The following is a 22,888-nucleotide window of genomic DNA, read 5'->3' as shown; positions in this document are numbered from 1 at the left end:
TATGTCCCTTCTACATCTTGGTAGATACTAGAGAGAATTCAGAATATATAAAGCAAGAGACATTTGCAGAATTGTTTTTGATTAAAAATTAGAAACAACCCAAATATGAACTGACAAAGTTAGGATAATTTATTGTATATTTACACACAAAACACCACTATGCAGTAGTGAAAATGAATGAGCTACAATATGCAACAATACAAGCGAATTTTAAAACAAACACTATATTGAGTGAAAAAAAATCACATTATATAAGAAATTATATTTCGATAAAACCAAGAAACAAAACTAAACAAAAATTAAACAATAAACAATGTGTTGTTTAGGGATACACATGTATTTGATAAAACTATGGAGGGCAAAAGCAAAGGAATGTGAGTACACAATTCAAGGGAGGCAGTTGAATGGGCAAAAGAAGGGGTACTCAGATGTATGGCATTGGGAAGGTCTGTGTTATACAATATGGGAGCCATTAGCCATATGTGGCTATTAATCAAGATTAGACAAAATTAAAAATTGAGTTTCTTAGTCACAGCAGCCACATTTCAAGTGTCAATAGCCACCTGTGGCTTGTGACCGTTGTATTGGACAGCACACATTTAGACCCTTTTCCATCATGGTAGAAAGTTTTGTTAGATAGCATTGTTCTAGGTTACATGTGGGTAGTTTGGTGCATGAGTGTTTATTCTTCAAAATGTGTGTATATGTAAACATGTATACTTTTTAGTTTGTATTAAATATTAAGTTTAGAAAAATTCTCTGTGGTTTTCTAATTCATGTTTCCCACTCACCTGACTGAGTTGCCTTGGACAAGTAAATTAACCTAGATTTGCTCATTCATAAAGGATAAGATTGGACTTGACCTGGGAGATTCCTTCCTGCTAAAAATTTATTTTTGAAATGATGCCACAAAATATTCCTACATTTGAGCAGTGTTGTACAAGAATATCTTGATGTTGAGAAATATCAGTCTACTAACATACTGTAGTATACCAGATAAAGTTAAAATTTTAGTAACATCAATTTTTCAGTCTTACTGATTTTTATGACAGTGTAATTGCTTTAGTCTTAGAATTTCATGTTCTCTTTAGTGCTGTACCTTCAGTCTTTAAGCACACGGCATTATCTGAGGCACATTTCCTTAGGGAATGTTATGCAGACTTCTAGGTGGTATACAAGAAGTAATGGAATATGAATCTTAATATTACACTGAGAAGATATTCTGTTTCATATATAATAAAAATGACGTGAATTTTGGGGGGAGACAGATAAAATACATCTCTCTCTTTTTTTTAGGTGTCAAAAAGACAAATCATATTTTGACTGGTAGTGGTGACTTGGGTTTTCAAGCCCTAAGGAAGAGTGCTTTTCCCCACTTAGGACAAACTTTTATAGCAGTTTGCAATTAAATCAATTCTAATATATATGTCGGTAGCCATTAATAATCACATTCTCATAGGATGTTAAGAATGTAGAATACAGCTTATACTATTAAGTAGAAAACAATACAAAAATTGTTTTTGTTCATAATAAATATATATTGCAGGTGACAACAATGCAGCCTTTTGTACATTTGTGTAGTGTTTGGAGTTGAGATGACTTCATTCACTTTTGTTTACCTAGAATCAGGGACAGTGAATCTGAGGCTAATTTCACCCTGCTGTAGTTAATAGTGATCAGTTCTTAGTTTTGATGCTTAGTCCTATGGATCACAGTTGCTTTCTACATCCACTCATATAAATCTGCCTCTTTGCTAACTCCCATCAAATCAGCCTGCATTTATTGTATGCATAACCTGTGCTAACTGCCGTAGGGAGAAAACAGAGATGACTAAGAGAGAATTCCTGCCCTTGAGTTGTTAATAATCATAGACTTTTTCTTCTGCCATATTCTTTCCCATCTTAAAATGACCTTATAGGAAGAGAAGTATCTTCCCTCTAATTTTCTCTAGCATTCTAGACTTTAAGTTGAATTGTAGACAGCTCTTCCTGGAGGCCTTTCTGTAACTTAGATATGCTTTATGTTGATTCATTGTTTCTTCTGTGTACTTTGTATACAATTTAATATCTCACTTTTATGTATGTTAATCATGAAATCCTCATATACCCGTATTGAAGTTGGTAGGCAGTAGAGCTATCTCCCTCTCACAGATAAAAACCTTAAGGCTCAGAGAGAGGAAACAGGTTGTTAGCAGTCATTCCCCATTTTCTCCCAATTTCCCCCAGCCCTAGGCATCCTACTAATCTACTTTCTGTTTCTGTGGATTTGCCTAGTCTAGGTATTTCATAGACAAATCATACAATATGTGTCTGGTTCCTTTCACCTTAGCATAATGTTTTCAAGGTTCAGCCATTCATGTTGTATATATCTGTTTATTTTTATGACTGAATATACCATTTTATTGATATATCACATTTTATCCATTCATCAGTTGATAGACATTTGCATTGTTTTCACTTTTTGGCTGTTATGAATAATGCTGCTGTTAATAGTTGTGCACAAGTTTTTGTGTGGACATGTGTTTTCATATTTCTTGGGTATGTACCTAAGAGTGGAATGGCTGCATTGAATGGAAACTTTGTGTTTAATCTTTTCAATAACTGCCAGACTATTTTTTTCCAAAACAGCTGTACCATTTTACTACCAGCGGTGGTGTATGAATGTGAGGGTTCTGATATTTCCACATCTTCTTCATATATATGTAGAGAGAGAGAGAGAGAGAGAGAGCGCCTGTGAGCGAGCCTGTCTTTTGATTATAGTATGAATCCTCCAACTCTGTTCTTTTTCAAGATTGTTTTGGCTGTTCTGGGTCCCTCGAATTTCCATATAAATTTAAAATCAGTTTGTAAATTTTTACAAACAAACAAGAAAAGCTAGCTGAGATTTTGATAAGGATCGCCAATTATTGAATCTGTGGGGGAGTATTGCCATCTTAACAATATTATGTCTTCTGATCTATCAACAAGGAATGTCTTTATTTATTTACATCTACTTTAATTTCTTTCAGCATGTTCTGTAGTTTTTATCCTCTACAGTCCTGTGCTGTACCAGCTGAGCTATTAAAGGCCCCACTTGTTTTGTAGTTTTTAGAATCAAAGTTTTAAATCTTGTTATATTTATTCTTAAGTACTGTATTCTTTTTGATGCTATTGCAAATGCAATTCTTTTCTCAAATTTATTTTCAGAATGGTAATAGACTCTTAACATACTTTTCCTTTTATTTAATCCTAAGCACAAGTCTAGAAGGTGGGTATTATTTCTCTTTGCAAATGAAAAAATAAGTTCAAAGAAATTAAATGATTTGCCTACAGGGTAACCAAGGTAATATTTCTGGAAGCACATCCAGATGAATGAGGAGACAGTTCACTCAACCTGACTGCAAACACTGGCATGCTTTTTGTTCTCCCTTTGAAACTCAAGATGCATTCCAGGAGGGTTGGAAGGGAAATTCACGGTGTCTTAAGTGAATGGATGAGGTGTTCAAGAATAAGAGTTGGATCTTGAACAGTGATAACAGTGGTGCCTACTTCTTAAGCTTTCAGGAGGTATTTGGAGGCAATTTGTTAAAGATGCAGGTCCTTATCTGTCTTCTCTACTTAACTTGTTGTCTAACTTGGCAAGTTATTTTGATTCTCTAGCTTTCATCTCTAGTTATAAGCCCTATTTCACAGGGTTGTTATAAAAATGATTAAATCAAATACTATTCATGTTTGTACAACTCAGAGCCCAGGGCCCTTAGCATATAGTAAATGTTCAGTTAAACATTCATTGTAATTGTTCTGTTGCCTATAGATTTATTCTTATTCCATACTCATTTTTCTCTTTGCAGTACAAGTTCAGGGATCTAACTGTGGAAGAACTAAAGAATGTAAATATGTTTTTCCCACATTTCAGATATTCCATGGACACCTATGGTAAGAATCATATTCTCTAGTTTTTGCTACATTATGTAAATTATTGTTTGTTCCTAGAGAGCTACAAAGTTATCATTTCTCTTTTCTCTCCTTTATCCCCTAATTTTGCACTACACTTTGTGACCTGTGGTTTCTGCGGAAATTTAAGTTAATACAATTTATATCCTATTAATTTTTTATTGCTGCCATAACAAATTAGCACAAACTTAGTGGCTTAAAACAACACAAATTTACAGTGTTACAGTTCTGCAGGCCAGAAGTTCAACACCAGTTAGAAGTTATGACTAAAACCAAGGTGTTGGCAGATCTTAGTTCCTTTCTGGAGGCTCTGAGAGATAATCCGTTTCCTTGTCTTTTTCAGTTTCTAAGGTCGCCCACGTTCTTTGGCCTGAGGTCTCCTTCTTCCATCTTCAAAGCTAGCAATGTTGCATCTCTCATACCATCCTTATGTAGTCATATCCCCCTCTGACCACAGCTAGAGAAGGTTCTCTGCTTTTAAGGACCAATGTGATTAAATTAAGCCCACTCCAGTAATACAGGATAATTTCCCCATCTCAGGGTCCTTAACTTATTTGCATCTCAAAAGTCTCTTTAAGTACAAGTTCCAAGGATTAGGATATTGGATATCTTTGGAGGCCATTATTCTGCCAATCACATGTATGGTTGATTCTAAATTATTAATAGCAAAGTTTTAGTTATCCTGTTCACTTAATATAGAGGGTCTGGCTACCTAAGAAAGATTTTACTATTTTTCAAAAAATTCAAACTATAACCCACACTTGGAACTGCATTTTGTATCACGATCCCATATACACATAACTAAAATACTGTGGATCCTCTGGCATGTTCTCTTCTTTTTCATTCCATTTAAAACAAATGCTGGTTGAGACTAATTTCATGCATAAGTCAAAACACACAGATTTGAAAAATTTCTTTATTCTACATGGGTATGTTTTATATTTGAATTAGTTTGGGTTAAGAAAATATATCTAATTTGGATTTATATCTTAGAAATTTTGAGGAGTTATTGAAGTATTTCTTAGGAATAACTAATTTTATATGTGGAAAAAATGAGTAGTTCTGGCCTGTGACTGGATTCTTTTGATTGGCACATAGCTATTGGGTGCTGCATAAATGTGTGAGATGGGGGTAATAACATCTACTATTTATTGAATGCTAGATATGCTTCCAACTTACCTAAGTTATATGACATATGTTTTTACAACCAAAGCTGTGAGGTCTTATCATCTTAATTTTTCAGGTAAGGAAATCAAGGCTCAGAGACTTTAAATAAATTGCTCAAGATTACACACCTAGTTAGGGATGGCATTAGGGTTCGTACCCATGTCTGCTTTGCCTTCTGCTTAAATACTGCTTTTACAAGGTCTTCATCATACTGATTCATTATACCAGTTCGTTCTTATTTTCATTCCCCCTATCTAGAGAAAGTGAGCTATGGTACCATTAGACCATCAAGCTTAGGATTTGTATTGTCAACATATATTTTATTATTAAAGACAATGATAGTCATGCATCATAATAGCTTCTATTTTGACTTTTTGAATAATTTGATCAGACAATAAATATTTATACCTATAGTTTCTCTACCACATTTCTAAGCTATTCTGTGTCCATGAGTAACAGTCTCTATTCCACATTTCTTTCCATTTTAATTTTTTCCTTGGAGTGATCCCCTCACCCATTGTTACCTTTCACTCATATAGTTCAAGGTAAACATTTGTACTTGTGTACACTCTTAGCCTTGAGTTTTATGTCAGCCTGGTTTCCTCTTTCCCCGTTCTAATAGGTCATCAAGTCTATTTGGAGATTTTTCTTCTTGCCTTAATAATATAGCTACCAAGGTACTAAAAGGACGACATTCCAAGGCAGTATGTTAGTTTGAAGGCAGAGGTAGTGTTTTTTTGTATTCAGTTCAGAGATTAGGGCATTAGTTCTCCACCAGTGTATCCCAGTTCTTGATGGGTAAGTTGAAATTTCAAGGATGTGAGGGTTGAAAAAAAGTTGAGAATAATGGAGTTAGAGAAACCAAGGAAGATAATTATTGATATTTCTAAAAGGTCACTTTAAAAAACAAAGCTAACATTTTTTTCTGATTATAAAAGTTATAATCTGATTTCTGAACATGGTTATAACTGATTTGCTACATGTGACGATTATTTAACAATGTCCTCACATTTCTTACTCTTAACTTCTTATTAAGGGTTTTCATATTATCTCATTGGATCCTTATGACAACTTTCTAATGCAGTCTTATTATCTTTATTTTATAGAAGATGAACTTGAAGGTCAAAAAGATTAACCAAAAGTTACATGCCTCTAAGTGAGAAAAGTGGGCCTGGAACTTGGGATTTCAGTATCAAAGTCCTATGTTCTTTCAGCTATCCTCTCTGCTTTCTAAGAAAACAACATCTAGTAATTTCCCATTGTCAACATTTTGACTGATTCCTAGATGATGGTATTTAGAAATTGTGGGTGTGTCTATACGTGTGTATGTGCATGTGTGTGTTTCGTGACCGTTGAGTCGTCTCTGATTTCTAGCGACCCAACTTTAATACAGTTCTTCCTACTTCTGATTGCACATTTGGGGCTTTTTTTTTTTTTTTCCCCTTCCAGTTTTCAAAGATAGTTCCCAGAAAGACCTACTGAATTTCACTGGTACAGTTCCTGTGATGTATCAGGGTAAGTGCGGAAGTTGAGAAATTGTGGGAATTTTCTAAAAGAACAGTTTAATAAGAACTTACATTTGTTTAATGCCATAACATTCTCAAAATATTTTGACATGTACATGGTCTATACAGAACCTTATCAAATCTACCAGATTGCTATCTCAGTCAAGGAAGGCCTAGATTAATATCAACAAATATCAATTCAGTAAATATTTATTAAGTGTCAACTTCTCTGCTAGGTGCTAGAGTATAGAAGAGAGCAAGACAGACATGGATCAGCTTTGGTGGAAAGTTATCTCTGTTTTCCACAGCAGGCTGCTTTACATCAGTGTTTTGTTCCTCTCCCTTTCCCTCTATATGATGTAGCATTAATCTCATTCTATAGGTAAAATTGAGTCTAAGCTTAGAGAAGTGATTTACCTAAGACCACACATCTGGTTTCAGGCTAGAACTTCAAACTCCCAATAAGAACATTTTAAAACACAGAGGTCATTAAAGCTCAAAGAAAGCAACACATTTTCAGCGACCTAACAGGTCACTGAAATAGGTAAGTGTTTACCCAAAAAGAAAAAAAAAAAAATCACTGACTTTCCTATACATAACTCTTCCGATTTGTCTAGACCTACTTCCTCCAGTGTTCAACAGGACTAACCTTGCAAATAGGTATCAGGAGAGATTGCTTATAATTGGAAGAACACCAGTGAAGCGTTGGTTACAATATATTTCTCTGAAGTGGTGCCTGAAATTCCACCATTAAAATTTCATTCCTCTTTTAAAATGCAAATAATCCCAGGAGGGATAACATCCAAAATTACTAATATACATTGCTGTGCTTATAGAAAATGCTCAGGAAATATTTGTTGAATGATTGCACTAGTTTGATTACTGACTGAAGGGCTTAGGAAAAATGAACTTACTGGGCATTTCAAAGAGGAGGTGCACTGAAAAAGTGCTGAGGAGGATCTGGAAACCAAATGGGGAGAGAACAGTGGAGTTCACTGTCTCTTACAAACGGTTGAGCACTATATGATGAGAATACATTGCCCAAAAGACATCAAGAAGCTATATTTTGGGGACTTTTTTCAAAGTAGGTGCTTCATTATAGTAGTTTCCAAACTGTTACAAACCCTCCTTAATTTCTTCCTTCTGCCATGATGACTTTATTCTGCCTCTGTTTATGTCCCACCATGACACCTCCTTTGGCACAGGAAATGCATAGGAATTTAGTTTGGTTTTTGCACATAGGAGTGTGGTTGCAGATTTAAAAGTAGGTAGCAGTGGACTCTGCAGAAATTTCAGTGAGGTAGGCAGAACAGACATAGAGTCGATTTTTATTTTCCTTTTGTGCTCCTTCTCTACCAAGCTCTCACATTGTTTTCTGCCTGCCTGGAGAACTTTAACCAGATTTGTTCCCTGTTACTTGTGTTCTGCATTTATTATGGTCAGATGTTAGAAAAAGAATTCTTACCTACCCCAAGTACTGACTGATTTCATAAGTCTTACCCACCCCAGTAATTTCAAGGGTACTTGCATATTAACAGAGGAACTTATAAATTTAAATCAGGGGTCCCCAACCCTGGGGCCACAGAAGGATACGGGCCAGACAGCAGGAGGTGAGCAGCTGGCGAGTGAGTGAAGCTTCATCTGTATTTGCAGCCGCTCCGCAGTACTAGCATCACCACCTCAGCCCCACCTCAGATCATCAGGCATTAGAATCTCATAGGAGCACCGGTTCCTGGTGCCAAAAAGGTTGGGGACCGCTGATTTAAATGAATCATTGCTTAGTAGCATTTCAGTTTCTAGGACAGAGTGGGGAGGCAACAAGAGGGCATAAAAGTTATATTAATGCCATCAGTAAGATGCCCCTCATGGGCACTCTGCCTGTCCTAGGGCCATGGAGTTATGTCATTGATTTTTATGCTGGGTCTTTCAAGGTACTAATGGTGCCTGCAATACCTTTTTATTGGGAGTACGCTTTTCTCCTTTGCTTTGACTAGAATTATATCAATGTGATGCATACTAGTTATTTCCTGCTGATCAAATCAGAATGTATTATCTTTCTCATCTATAAAATGGGCCAATAATAAAGCCTAACTCTAGAATTGCAAGAATTAAGTGGATTACTATAAGTAAAGCTCTGGGCATAGTTCTTAGCACATAGTTAGTGCTGAATAAATGTTGGTCATTATTATTTGTCTGCCTATATTACTTTCTTTTAGTTACTAGTTTTGTTAGTATAACAATAATACATGTTCATGCTAAAAAAATTTAAACAATTGAGAAAGGGTGAAGTTAAGCTTATATATAACCACCTACGCAGTCCTATTCCCTAGATGAATCTTCTGTTGATACTTCCTTATGTATACCTGCAGAAAATTTCTAGATTATTTCTTATCGTCCCTCCAAGATTGTATCAAGGTCTTGATGACACTTTTTCTTCATCCACCCGTTCTTCAGAGATGTGTACATCTTAATGAGATGATATCCACCTAAATTTTATTTACAGCTAACTTACAGTTACTTTACAGTTACTTATAGTTACTTTAAATCTGAGGACTCTACCAGGAGTTTTGATTCTTTGATAATGAATTATTGAAAGCTGAATGGGCAGGGTAGGAGGCAAGGCAGTTGCTGACAGAAAAGAATTGGAAGGAAGGAAGAAGAGACTAGAGAACACCAGTAGTGAAATCTTACCAGTTAGACATGGGAACCAGACCCACCAGGTACTTTGCTGGGCATGGGCTATTAAAATACATGAACACTGCTAAGGGGGCATTGATGGAGGTAGCAGATCACTGATCAACCAGGAATATACCTTTAATAAATATTTCTTTCCTTTTCTTTAATGTATAGTGATTGACAAAGAAAGGGGCTTAATCAGGATTTGGATTGCCATTCCAGCTATATTATTAAACAAAAAAATTTGCGTGGCCTAGAATAGTGGCCTTCAAATGTTTTGACTGTGACCCCACAGAAAGAAATACTTTTATATACGTAGCTAATATATGTATACACACATGTATATAACTGAAATACCATACTACCTGTCATGTGCTGTTTTCTATTCAATTCTATTTTAAAATATTTTGTTTACAGATCCCCTGAATTAATTTTGTGACCCATTTAGTGTAACCAACATTTGAAAAACACTGGCCTAGAGTATATAACATTAGACAGAGTACCTTCTGGAAGAATGTGGTAGTGTGTCTCAGTACCTTTCGATCACTTTGTGGGGCTATGATCACATAACTTTATAGTTCTAGAGTTTCTGCAGATCAACAGCTATGCCTATACCCAATATTTTAATACTTAGACATTTTTTGTGGTAACTGATATTAACTGGACTTATCTGGTGACATACCTCAATTAAAAAAAAATTTTTTTAATAGACAAAAGCAGAAGAGGAGTATGGTTCTGAGAACTGCTGATATAAAATAGCAGCCCTCCCCCACCCCAAGTATTAGAACATTTCTATAATGTACTGATTTTCAGTCCTAGCTACATGTTAGAGTAACATGGGAAGCTTTTAAAAAAGGATGTCCAGGTCCCGTCCCATTAAATCAGAAACTTTGAGGGGCTGCCCTGAATACTGGTATGTTTTGAAGTTCTTTAAGTGTTTCTAATTTGCAGACAGGGCTACGTATCATTGTGCTTAGTGGCAGAGTAAGCAAGATAAAAAGGGTAGCTTTCAGTGAAGGGATTTCTTTTGTAAGAAAAGGGTTGCAGTGGAAAAGAAAACTATTTTTATTTATACCTAGCCTATTTTCAAAATGGGTTTGAAGTACTTACCATATCATATACTGTTCTAAGCATTTTACATACATTAACTAATTTCACTCTCACAACAACCCTATGGGGGGTAGGAGCTATTATTTTTCCCACTTTATAGAGGAAGGAACTGAGACAAGGAAGTTAAGTAAGTTGCCTAAAATCGTATAGCTAGTAATGTGTGGAACTAAGATTCGAACTTAGGCATTCTTGCTTCTGAGCATCTAGTGAAAGACATATGCATTATAACTATGAAAACAGAAATAAATATCAGGAGATACAATAAAACAGCTAAGGTAATTGATCAGATTAAGGTTAGTTTGTATACTTATATTAGGTTTAGCTTTGGGCTTCCTAGCAACCAAGGCAGTCAAATTTTGGCTCTTAGTAGGCATGACCATGGTTTCAGTTGGAAGAGCATACACGTAAGTTCTTATCTCAGTACACTAAAATTTAAGAGCCACTGGGCAAAGTGACTTGAGGTTATTTTTATCTCTATTTATTACATCTTCTATGTATTGAACCTAGCTTGTATCCTATAGTGCCTGTAATTAGTGAGCAGCTTGAGGGCCCGTATCAGATTCATCTTTGCTCATTCATTTATTTTTTCATTTGTTTATTTACTCAGTCCTTATTTATATAAGAAATTTTTACTGAGCAGCCAGTATGTTAGGCACTATATTTGGGACAGGAGATATAGAAATGAATAATCTGTAATCCTCTCTTAGGAAGACATTTACAGTGTAAAAGGAAAAAACAGACCTGTAAGCAAATAATTTCGATGCAGAAGAAGTATAAAAATAGAACCATCCACTACCATTTAAGAAAGGTACAATTAAAAAAAAAGGTACAGTAGCTCTGCTTGGGTAGAGCAAAGAAGGTATACAGCGAAGATGGTGTATCTTGGACTCTTGACACAATAGGCCCTGTAAATATTTATTAAGTCGAATTGGATGAGCTGGCTATTCCCTTAATTAAATTTCCTCAAATGTTATACTGGTGCTTTGATGGGAACATATTTCCAGTGTGAATGTAGATGAAATGGGGAAAATAGGCTTTGATTTACATAAATCCTTTATGTATAAACTTGACTATATGTCTTAAAATGCCATCTAGCTATACCATAAGTAAATGTGTATGCTTTATAATTGTTTGAAGTGTGTTTATTTTGTCTCGAATAGGTAATACATACAACATACCAATTCGTTTGTGGATTTTGGATTCTCACCCTTTTGCTCCCCCTATTTGCTTCTTAAAGCCAACCGCAAATATGGGAATCTCAGTTGGAAAACATGTGGATGCTCAAGGCAGAATATACTTGCCCTACCTCCAAAACTGGACCCATGTAAGATCAATTTGGATTTTCTTTGAAAAGGTCTTGTTTTCTGAATATTTATCTTTAATCTTAGTGGATCAAAGTAACAAATAAGTTACTGAATTTTTTTTCAATGATATTCTTCATATGGTCTTTAAAAGTTTGGAGCTCAATTTGAAATTGAAGTCCAGGAGTCACCCAAGTCCCAAAACCCTGATGACAACAGCCTGACTGAAGCTGTTCTCTCTGGGCCTAGGAGCCATCTGTTGTTTTCTCCCTGTCTTTTTATAGTTGTTTGCTGCTTGCTAAAAGCACATGAAAAGCTACTAGCAAGATATTGGGCATTATTTCCTAGTCTCTCCCTATTAAAAATTCTTATGTAATATATGTATGTATTTATAGTTTTACCTGTTTTTTACCTTTATGTAAATTGAATCATAATATTTATAAACTTTTATTATGTATTTTAACTGAGCATTACGTTTTAAGAATTCACCCGCAGTGATGTAATTTACTTGTAACTTTAATTTACTTGTTTTACAAATCGTCACATGCAATTTTGTATTCTGCATTTTTCATCTACCATTATGAGCATTGATAAATCTCTAGGAATGGAATTATTGGATCAAAGGTTGTAAATGTTTTGAAGGCTATTCTTATATATTGCCAAATTGGCCTCTGAAAGGTAGATAAAATGTTGCATATCTACCATGAGTAGAAAGCAGTGTAGGTAAGTACCTGTTTTACAGCACCCTTGTTCTAACAAGAAGGTATCATTAAAACAAAACAAACCTTTGCTTATCTCTTTACATTTACTTAGAGGTTGTGGAATATGCTCTCATTTTTATAAGTAATTAGAACTTTTATGAAAGGATAATTTATAATATATGTGCCCCAAAAGTTGTAGAACAGGAAGACAGGGTTATTATGTCAGTCAAGTGAAGTTGGAGTAAAGGATGGTGTTAGGATTATCAGTTCTTATTTTACATACATTCCATAAAAAGATGTACAATTGTGGACACATTTTACTCTGTTTTTATAGTTTTCTATATTTTTCATATATATAAAACCTTAAAAAAAAAGAAATAGTAAAAGAAAGGATTCACACCTGACTGTCGGTAGTGTTTAGGTTGGGAAACACTGACTTTTTATTTTATTAACTTGTACATTATTTGTATTGCTTGCTAATTTAAATAAGATTGTCAGTTAAGTGTTATGAATGGGACATGATAAAATTTGTTCATTGGAAGAACAAAAACAATGTCCTAATGTTTAGTTCTTTGGTTAGTTGAGAAATTGGAGTCTTTTTTATATATTTATCAATTACGTATGTTTTTTTTTTCGAATTGTCTGCTTATCTCCATTTTACCCTTCTTTTTTTCTTTTCTTTTCTCATTTTTAAACTATTCTCAAATAGTATTTTGACATCTGTGCCTTGTTGTGCAAATTCACATTTCCTGTTTACTCTTTCTGGTTTTCTTTGGCCTCTCTTCATAGTTTTTTTTGTTTGTTTGTTTAATAAATACAGAGATAGTCCTGTAATCTAGTTGAGGTTGTGCTTGATTTCAGTTCAGACAGTATCGATTTCATTTTATTATTCTGAGCCTCTTTATTATGAGCTAAAACTACTCCTAAAAAGATATTACATTATTTAATTGTCCTATTTAAAAGTGTTACAGTAACTTTAAGTTCCACATGCAGTTTGAATTATAATTATGTCATATAATTATATAGAACTTTGGAGCTAGAAAGAACCTAGAGGTTGTCTAGGCCAAGAATTATAGACATTTTTCCCCCAAGAGATTCAGTGTACTGTATTCAGCCTACAGAATTTTGTTTGAACAGCGCAGTGGTTTTGTTTTACTTTGTTTTGTTCTTAATATGAATTTGAATGCCTATATGAGTATTCTTTCCAATTTGCCACACTAACCATCTCCCCAAATTTTCTTATAGTGGAGAACTTCACACATTATGTAGTCTGCTTGGTCTTTAAAGGTGTTTAAAATGGCTTCATCTTCTTAATTTATAGTGAAAGCCAGACTCTGAGACATTAAGCACTTTTTTAAATGAGCAAACTACTAAATATACCACTACTAATAATAAACATCTGTTTCACACTAAAAGTATATAGTTTGCATGCATTAGGTCATTTGTTTCTCATAACAGCCACTTGGGATTTATTATTCACGTTATATTATTGATAACTGAAGCTCAGAGAGGTTCAGTAAATTTCATTAAGATCACTTAACTAGTTATATTAAAAGAAATCGTACCAGATTAGATAATATTTTATCATTGTTAATTTTCTGATGTCTTTGTATAGGAGAATGTTTTGTTTTTGTTGTTTAGGAAATATGCACTATAGTATTACTGAAAGAACTAAAAAAGAGTCTGGAGACTTTGGCCAGAAATAAATGATTAAGAAGGGCATTAGCAGGGTTGCAAAACTAGAAACACAATTAGGCAATATCCAGAGTGTTCCAAAGAAGAAAAAAAAGCTAAGATTCTTATAGTAAAAAGTCCATTCTTGAAAAGAATCAGTCCTGCATTCTTAGTCTCTGGATCAGTATGAGATGGTAATCTATGACTGGGGTCTGGAACTGTCAGGTAATCTCTATAATGGATGTCAGACGGTCTGGATACATGGACATTCTTTCTTTAGTCCTTCAGGGGATAACCAGAGAGTTATCTGGAGATATATATATATATATTTTTTTTTATATATCTAGGTATTGACACCGGACTGGAGAGTTCAAAAGTTTTTCTCAGGCTAGTCAAAACAAGAATAGAATTGTTTCCTCATACCTAAACCTACTTGATTTTAGTAATTCAGCAGCTTGACTATAGTGACTCCATTTTATTTCTTCACTCTATTCCTCAGTATTTTAGGACTGAGGAGGTATAACTGCAAATTACTCTCAATTGGTTCAGAAAAATATATAGAGGGAAAGAGAGTAAGAAAGAAAATGTGATAAAATATTAACATTTTAGTGATTTGAGTGAAGAGTATATGGAAATTCTTTGTACTATTTTTGCAACTTTTCTATAAGTCTGCAATTATTTCAAAATAAAAAGTTAAAAAAAGAGACCATGCCCAAACATAGGTACTCTTCTAATAAGCACATTTGTGCTATTTCCCTACTTTTTGGAGTTGTAGATTTAGCATTTCTCTATTTTTCAGTCAAAATAATAATTATTTTTTTCAGTTAAAAATATTAAAACAGTTGAAGGTATCACATAATTTCAATAGTATTTTTCAAAAAATGAGAGCATAATGTAATACTTTGTTTTGGCTAACTATAACAACGTATAGCTTAACAACATAGTACTTGTTAGCAAAATTTTTGCATAACTCTTCCTTCTGTGTGTATTCTGCAGCCTAAATCTGTCATCGTTGGATTAATTAAAGAAATGATTGCCAAGTTTCAAGAGGAACTTCCTCTATATTCTCTATCATCATCTGATGAGGCACGGCAGGTGGACTTGCTAGCCTATATTGCAAAAATTACTGAAGGTGTGTAGTTTTCTTAATCAGTATGTATGCACAATTTCTGACTAATAGTCTTTATTCTCTGCTACTTGATTTTTATAAATACATGCATACACACACATATCTGTGCTGAATCAGAAATTTTAGTACATCTATTAAATATTACCTACTATACCATTCCAACGAATATGGTTTCTTGAAATGTAAAAGATTACTCTTATACTGACAGATAAAATAATTCATGTTTTCAAAACCACTTGATATATATTAACAGTCTCAAACCTTTTTCATTGTATGTTTGTGGGTTTTTTTTTTTACCTCATTTCAGTATATTAGACTAGAAAATCTTTGATTCTTAGTGTTTCATATTGAGTATAAAGCATAATATACATGCTTGCAAAATTTAGTGAGGTGCATTTTAGACCAGAGCAATAAGGATCAGAATGTTTTTCAGAATTATGGAAATCCTATAGTTTTTTAGTCTTTCATTTTTTAAATGCTTAAAAGATTTTCTTTTTAAAAGAATAACCTCGATTTAGTAGACTTTAATATGGGATTCCTGTCTTTCCTACATTTCATTTGTTCAACAAGTGTTTTTGAGTGCCTGTTATGGACCAGCACCATTTTTTCTGTCCAAGTCATCGAAGGTTGGTATATTTTTTTTCAAAAGATGCTAAAAAGATTTTGATATTTTAAAATTCTCATGATCATTCATTTTTCTTGCTAGGTGTCTCAGACATAAATTCAAAGAACTGGGCAAATCATGAGAATAAAACAGTTAATAAAATTACTGTTGTTGGAGGTGGAGAATTGGGAGTTGCCTGCACATTAGCAATTTCAGCAAAGGTATGTAAGCATAGTGGTATAAATATACCTATTATATTGCTACATTTTTAGGTAGTTTATATTAAACCTACAAGAAGTAATGACTTAATTTTGTCCTGTGGGGAAAAACTCATCTTGCCTTAAACTATATAGTTAATTGACAAAAAATATAGTTGAAAGCTGTCATCAGTGTTGTTGCCTCTTACTTAGTAGCCAGTCAGGGAAGGCTTTGGAAGAGTGATTTGAACAATGGGCACATCATCCTAATCCAAGGAAAACCTCAGTGTGACATTCATTTGACTTAGTCACTAATTCTTTTGTTTACTGAGTCATGCTACTTTAATTAAATTCTTATTTAATAATTTTAGCTTTCTAAAATTAGCATTCTTTTAAAGATTGCCTTTTCTTGTTAATTACTCTACTTTTAGGATCATAGTTCATGTGTTGCTATTTTACACTAGTTTGAGATTTGTTTACATTTCATCAGTCCTTTTTACTAGATCTTTTCTGTATAAATTATTTTCAGAAAGGTGTTTAAATCCCCTTCCAGAGTGGTTCAGGAGACCTCTGGGGCCCAGTACCATGGTAACAGCATGTTGATGTCATTTGAGGGATGTAGTCCAGAATAGAATAGCTGTCCCTCTATATGTTTATTTGGTAGCTGGCATTTGGTTAAGACTCGTATATGTCTTAGAGGTAAGGTCTACTTCAGCAGATAATTAAACTGTATCCAGAGAGCTAGAAAATTTTACTAACTCTTGATGTACTATAGTTTCATTTATTCCACCCTCCATCTTAATATATTGTTCCCTCTTAATTGGAATTTGAATTGTTTTCAGTTCTTTTGTTACTAAATAGAGTGCTTCTGTAAACATTGCTTTACAAGTTGCTTATTTTCTCCTCTGAATTTTCTTTTAGGTATACATAGTCTCAAAAATAGTACTAGTGAGTCAGAGGGCACGCATGCTTTTTATGGCACTTATTACATATTGCTAGATGACTCTTCCGAAAAGCAGAACTAACCTATGCTGCTAATAAAAAAGTGCACATCAACCTGATTTTTGACATCTCTAACAGTACTGAGTTTTACCCATTTTCTTTTTTTTTCGTTGTTAAGTACAGGAAAGCCCCTTATTAAGAAGTGTTTCTTTAACTGTTAGAAGAGTCTCACTCTCAGTATTTGTCTGTGAACTGTCTGGATGAAAATTTTTTTCCATTTTTCTTTTAAAACATTAGTATTTCATAGAAAGGACAATATTCAAATAGTGCAACAGTATTCAAATAGTACAGTAGCAGTCATAATAGTGACAGTAGTTTGTAGTAGTGGTGGTACCAGCAGTAACTTTTACTGAATACTGACTAAGTGCCAGGCACTCATCTAACACTTGACTCATTTTTATAGCATCCCTATGGCTTAGATTCCATCATGACTGCCATTTTACAAATGAAGAAACCAGGGCATAGGGAAGTTACCCGACTTGCCCAAAGTCACACTGCCAATAAATGGAGCCACAATTTGAAGCTAGGCAATCTATTTATAGAACTTGTATTCCAGATGCTTACTATTAAATGCGTGGCTTTCAGACCAGCAGCACTGACATTGTTGAGATTTTATTATGTAATCCAAGGCTTCACTCCATACCTATGGAAGCAAATCTGCATTTTAACAAAGTCCCTGGTAATCTATGTACTGCATAGATCTGTTAAATGTGATCCCTTAGAGCCCGAGAAGCTCTGCTCCAAACTACTACTGCCTCATCATTGATCTTGTTGTTATCGATGCACATTTAGGTGGTTTCTCGTCTTTTGACTATCTTTATACATATTGTATCATTAAACACATATACTAATAAACTTATAGAATAATTTCTATAAATGAGATTTGTGGGTTAAAGGAATTACCGTGTTTTAAAATTTTGATAGAAACTGTCAAATTATCCCCCATGTCACTTATACCAATTTATTCTCATACCCACAGTGTGTGAAAACACCTATTTTTTTTGCTGTTGTTAAACATTTGGATCTTTGCATGTCCGATAAATGAAAAATGGTAATTCATAGTTTTCTTCGCATTTCTCTTACAAGTGTAGTTAACAATAATAAAATTAATAGGTGCAATTTAGAACTGCTCTCTGCCAGCCCTGTGTCACATAATTAAGTCTCACAACCCATGAAGTAAGGCCAAGTTCATTGACTTGACCAGTATTACAGAGCTAATAAGTAGTATAGCTAGGTTGTTTTTTTAACTTCTACACTTTCTGCTTTATAGTATAGTATATCTCTGGGTACTCTTGCCCCTGTACTCTAATATAGGAAGCATCCTCAGATTCCTTATTACTTTGGAAAAAGAACTTTCACAAAGGTAAAGTGTCTTTTAGGAGTTTCCATGCTGTCATTTACAGTCAGAGCACCATGGCTCCCAGGGAGCCATATTTTCCCATGAGCTCTTTGGGGAGAGTACCAGATGATAATAGGATTTTATTTTAGATGTATGGCCATTATCCTTTTTTTTTTAAAGAGAAACTTGGCATTAGGTTGATTTTTGTGCTAGAAATGAGATGCTAAAATAGACCCCAAAAATCACTCTAAATTCTTTCAAAATGTAAATTATGACATCAAAATGAAAACATAAACTCAACAATAGCAAACATACTGAGTTCACAAAGTCATCTTAATTACTCATCGCATCAAAAGAAACGAGCAGTCTACACTCCTGATGATAGCCCTGTTAGATTCCAGTTTCCAGGCAAGCCTAAAGGATCACATTATTCAAATTCATAATAATGTCTTACTTGCATGTCCCTTTTATTGTTCTTGTGTTACTTTAGTTTCATAAGACAGCACAGGAGACCTCACTCTGAATGAATTTAAATTGAGTAACCAGCCATGTCCAGTGTAATGCTGTTCTTTTTCTTATTATACTGTACAGGGCATTGCAGACAGACTTGTCCTCTTGGACCTCTCAGAAGGGACTAAAGAAGGGATGATGGATCTTGATATCTTCAACCTGCCTAATGTGGAGATCAGCAAAGGTCTGCTTATTCTGCTTAAAAGATATATCCCTTATTTACTCTTGTATTGAAGTCCTAGAATTTTTTTAATAGAACTTATTTTTTTGAGGAGTTTTAGGTTTGGAGCAATATTGAGCAGAAGGTACAGAGATTTCCCATATACCCTCTGCTCCTGCACATGTATAGACTCCCCCATTGTCAACATCCCCTGCCTGAGTAGTGCAATTGATGAACCTATCTGGACACATCCAGAGTCCATAGATTACATTAGGATTCACTCTTGGTGTTACATTCTATGAGTGTGGACAAATCTATAGTGACATGTATCCACTATTATCATATCATAAAGAGTTGTTTCTTGCCCTAAAAATCCTCTATACTCTGCCTAGAGTCTTCAAATTGTAATGCTAAAGCACCTTAAAAATCATCTAGTACAAATCCTCTAAGATTCAAATAAGTTAAGTGACTTACTCAGAGTCATACAGAGACTGCAATTGATTATATTAATAAGAGTCAAATAAGCAAATAATATACAGATTAGTCAGAAGGATTTATTCTCTGTCTCTGGCTGACATTTTAGTATAAATTTTTCTCTGATTGCTTCATTTTTCATAATATATTGATTAAGTGTTCTTAATCAATATATGATTAAGAGTTAGACAGTTGGGGGTTTGCATCCTAGCTTGATTTTTCATAATATATTAATTAAGAACACTTAATCAATATATAGTTTTAGAGTTAGATAGTTGGGGGTTTGCATCCTAGCTCTGCCACATTATAGCTCTGACATTGGCAGATTCTATAATCTCTCGAAGTTCACTTTTATCATCTGTAAAGTGGGAAAAATACCTGCCTGTTGGTATATAGCAAAGTGCTAAACCAATTAAAAAAAAAATTCAGTTCACATCGCTTTCACTAAAAATATATTGGAGTTTTGGGGGGCATTTAAAAATAATTTAAAATATTTTTCAATTACAGTTGACATACAATATTAGTTTCAGGTATACAACATAGTAATTAGACATTTATATAACTTATGATATCATCGCCCCAATAAACCTAGTACCCATCTGACACCATACATAGTTATTACAGTATTATTGACTATATTCTCTATACTATACATCCCGTGACTATTTCGTAACTACCAATTTGTGCTTTATAATCCCTTCCACCCATTCCCCTCCCCCTCCCATCTGGCAGCCATCAAAATGTTCTCTGTATCTAGGAGTTTGTTTCTGTTTTGTTTGTTCATTTATTTTGTTTTTTAGATTCCACATATAAGTGGAATCATATGGTATTTCTCTTTCTTTGTCTGACTTATTTTATTTAGCATAATACCCTCTAGGTTCATCTATGTTGTTGCAGATGGCAAAATCGCATTTTTTTTTTATGGCTGAATAACATTCCATTTTATATATGTACCGCTTCTTTATCCATTCATCTGTCGATGGACACTTCGGTTGTTTCCATGTCTTGGCTATTGTAAATAATGCTGCAGTGAACATATGGATGCATATGTCTTTTTGAATCAGTGTTTTGGGTTTCCTCAGATAAATACCTAGAGGTGGAATTACTGGGTCCTTCTTTGTCTCTTGTCAAAGCTTTTGTTTTAAAGTCTATTTAGTCTGGTATAGGTACTGCTACCCAGCTTTTTGTTTGTTTCCATTTTCATGAAATATCTTTTCCATCTCTTTACTTTCAGTCTGTGTGTCTTTCTATCTGAAGTGAGTCTCTTGTAAGCAACATATGTAAGAGTCTTGTTTTCTTATCCATTCAGCTACCCTATGTCTTTTGATTGGAGAACATAAGCCATTTACATTTAAAATAATTTATTGATAGATATATAGTTATTGCCATTTTATTTATTTATTTTTCTTCTTAAGTCCCTTTAACATTTCTTGTAATACCAGTTTGGTGGTGCTGAACTTCTTTAGCTTTCTCCTGTCTGGGAAAAAATAGATTGTTAAAATAAGTTTTAATAAACAAAAAGAGTTTTTGTATCATTAACAAATAAAATTCTAAATGTTAAAAGAGTAATTTTTATCTCACCTTTTTAATTAAAAAATTTTGCGTATATTTTATAATGTACGTAAGTATAGTCACATATATATGTGGGTAAATACTGTATTTGGGGATGTAGTCTTAAAAGTATTTTATTACCAGGGATGCACGATCAAAAAAATTGGAAGAACATTAAATTAGAAAATGTTTACTCTAAACACTATAAAGTGTTTAACCTTCCAAAACCAGGTTATAGCGAAAATCAGGTGGTAATATGTTGTAGTTGTTTGGCTTTCCTTTTCTTTTTTTTACTTAGGTCTCATGTATTCCTTGACCATCTTTTCCAAATAAAATGTTGAGACATAATGGTTTCACAAGCCTAAAAATACTAAGAATAATAGTGGGTCAGAAAAATTGAAATTATACCTCCAGGTCATAAAAATTGGGTGTAATAGTTATAGCAAGCCTCTGGATCTCTGTAGGATACAAAGAGTTCATTTTCTGCCTCTGGAAAGAGTACAATAGTTGCTTTAATGATCCTTTTGTAGGCCTCATATAGAAGCTCCCTGGGGGAGTTGGATATTCTCTTGTGCATGTCATTTCCAGGCACTGAAGTTCTTAAGGGACCTCTTAACTCTTCCAGATCACTTTCCGGGACTGTTTAGTACATGGGCCCTAGAGGCTGTGAGGCCATTTAGGACCTGCGGAAATTGTTTCTTCCTACGTCTCTCATTAACCGTCAATAACTATTATTTCAGATAATCGAAAGACTAGAATCCTTAGAGTAGATATATAGGGAGTGGTGCTTGTCACCTCGGAGGGAATATTGAATGAGTACACACTATCTTGGGGCAGGTTTCATGTTCCCCTTGTTAATTTTGGTTGTGCATTCCTGATAACACTTAATTTAATTACTGTTACATGAAGTAATTTTAAATATAATGTTAACTAACATCTCATAAATATACTCTAGGATATAGAGAAGTGCATTCATAATTTTGGGAAATCAAACTCATTTGGAAATTTAGTAATGCTCCATTGTGACAGGCATTGATTACTGTACCTAACTGATCAGGTTGTACTTTGTTCCATTTGTATATTTTTTTGATAGATACTAAAACATTTGGGGGAGGGATATACATAATTATATATGAGCTTGCGTTATATATACATACACAAACAGTTAAGCTTCTGTATACATAGACTAAGTCTGGGATAATGCTAATAAATTGTTTAAAAGTAGTTTCAAGAGTCAGACGGGGGAAACTGGTTCTGCACTTGTTTTATGCACTAAATATTTTTATCTTTCCTTAAAAAACATTTTTTTAATTCATATAAAATTTACCATTGGTGACTTTTTTTTTTTTGCTCTGAAATGCATTTTATAAAAAAAGATACACACTGAAGACCCTTAAAAGTAGTCCAATTGGATAAATAAGTGATTTCAATAGCTTTACAGCTCCATATCAGAAATTTAGCAACAAAGAAACTTGCTTGTGAATTCCAAGAGAAGAGATGCCAAGGTCTTTGAAGCACTCCATCTTCAGAAATCTTTCACATGTCTATAGCCATGTCACCCTGAACAAGCCCAGTCCCGTCTGATCTTGGAAGCTAAGCAGGGTTGGGCCTGGTTAGTACTTGGATGGGAGACCACCTAGGAAGACCAGGTGCTGTAGGCGTAAAAAATAAAAAATAAGGGATTGTAAGCTGACAAGGTCCTTGCAAATCTGTGAGGTCACCAAGGGTTGCTGCGCCTAAAAAAAAATAAATACATAAATAATACATTTAAAAAAAGAGAGAGCAGGGTTCATCATTCCAGTAATCATCAGTAACTGAAAAATCACACAGACGTGGAGCTATTCCCCATGAGTCCT

General features: G+C 34.1%; 1 protein-coding gene and 1 non-coding gene across 4 annotated transcripts in view; both read left to right on the top strand.

Annotated features, from left to right (window-relative positions):
- UEVLD (UEV and lactate/malate dehyrogenase domains) overlaps positions 1-22,888 on the top strand; it is a 39,738-nt gene that overhangs the window by 2,624 nt on the left and 14,226 nt on the right. For 2 of the 3 annotated variants that reach the window (XM_039865382.1, XM_039865365.1), the window contains exons 2-7: positions 3,830-3,914; positions 6,549-6,614; positions 11,551-11,714; positions 15,063-15,198; positions 15,902-16,020; positions 18,929-19,031. In XM_039865382.1, the coding sequence (XP_039721316.1) occupies positions 3,830-3,914; positions 6,549-6,614; positions 11,551-11,714; positions 15,063-15,198; positions 15,902-16,020; positions 18,929-19,031 (673 nt within the window). The remainder of the gene's footprint in view (positions 1-3,829; positions 3,915-6,548; positions 6,615-11,550; positions 11,715-15,062; positions 15,199-15,901; positions 16,021-18,928; positions 19,032-22,888) is intronic. The other variant, XM_039865375.1, reaches the window with a different exon arrangement.
- Positions 22,575-22,693, top strand: LOC120609853 (5S ribosomal RNA). The gene has a single exon (XR_005654848.1). It is a non-coding gene; the product is annotated as a 5S ribosomal RNA (ribosomal RNA).

This window comes from Pteropus medius, unplaced genomic scaffold (assembly GCF_902729225.1).
Source record: "Pteropus medius unplaced genomic scaffold, Ma_sr-lr_union100, whole genome shotgun sequence".
NCBI lineage: Eukaryota > Metazoa > Chordata > Mammalia > Chiroptera > Pteropodidae > Pteropus > Pteropus medius.
Note: the sequence above shows the minus strand (reverse complement) of the source record. Positions and strands in the feature narration are given on the sequence as shown.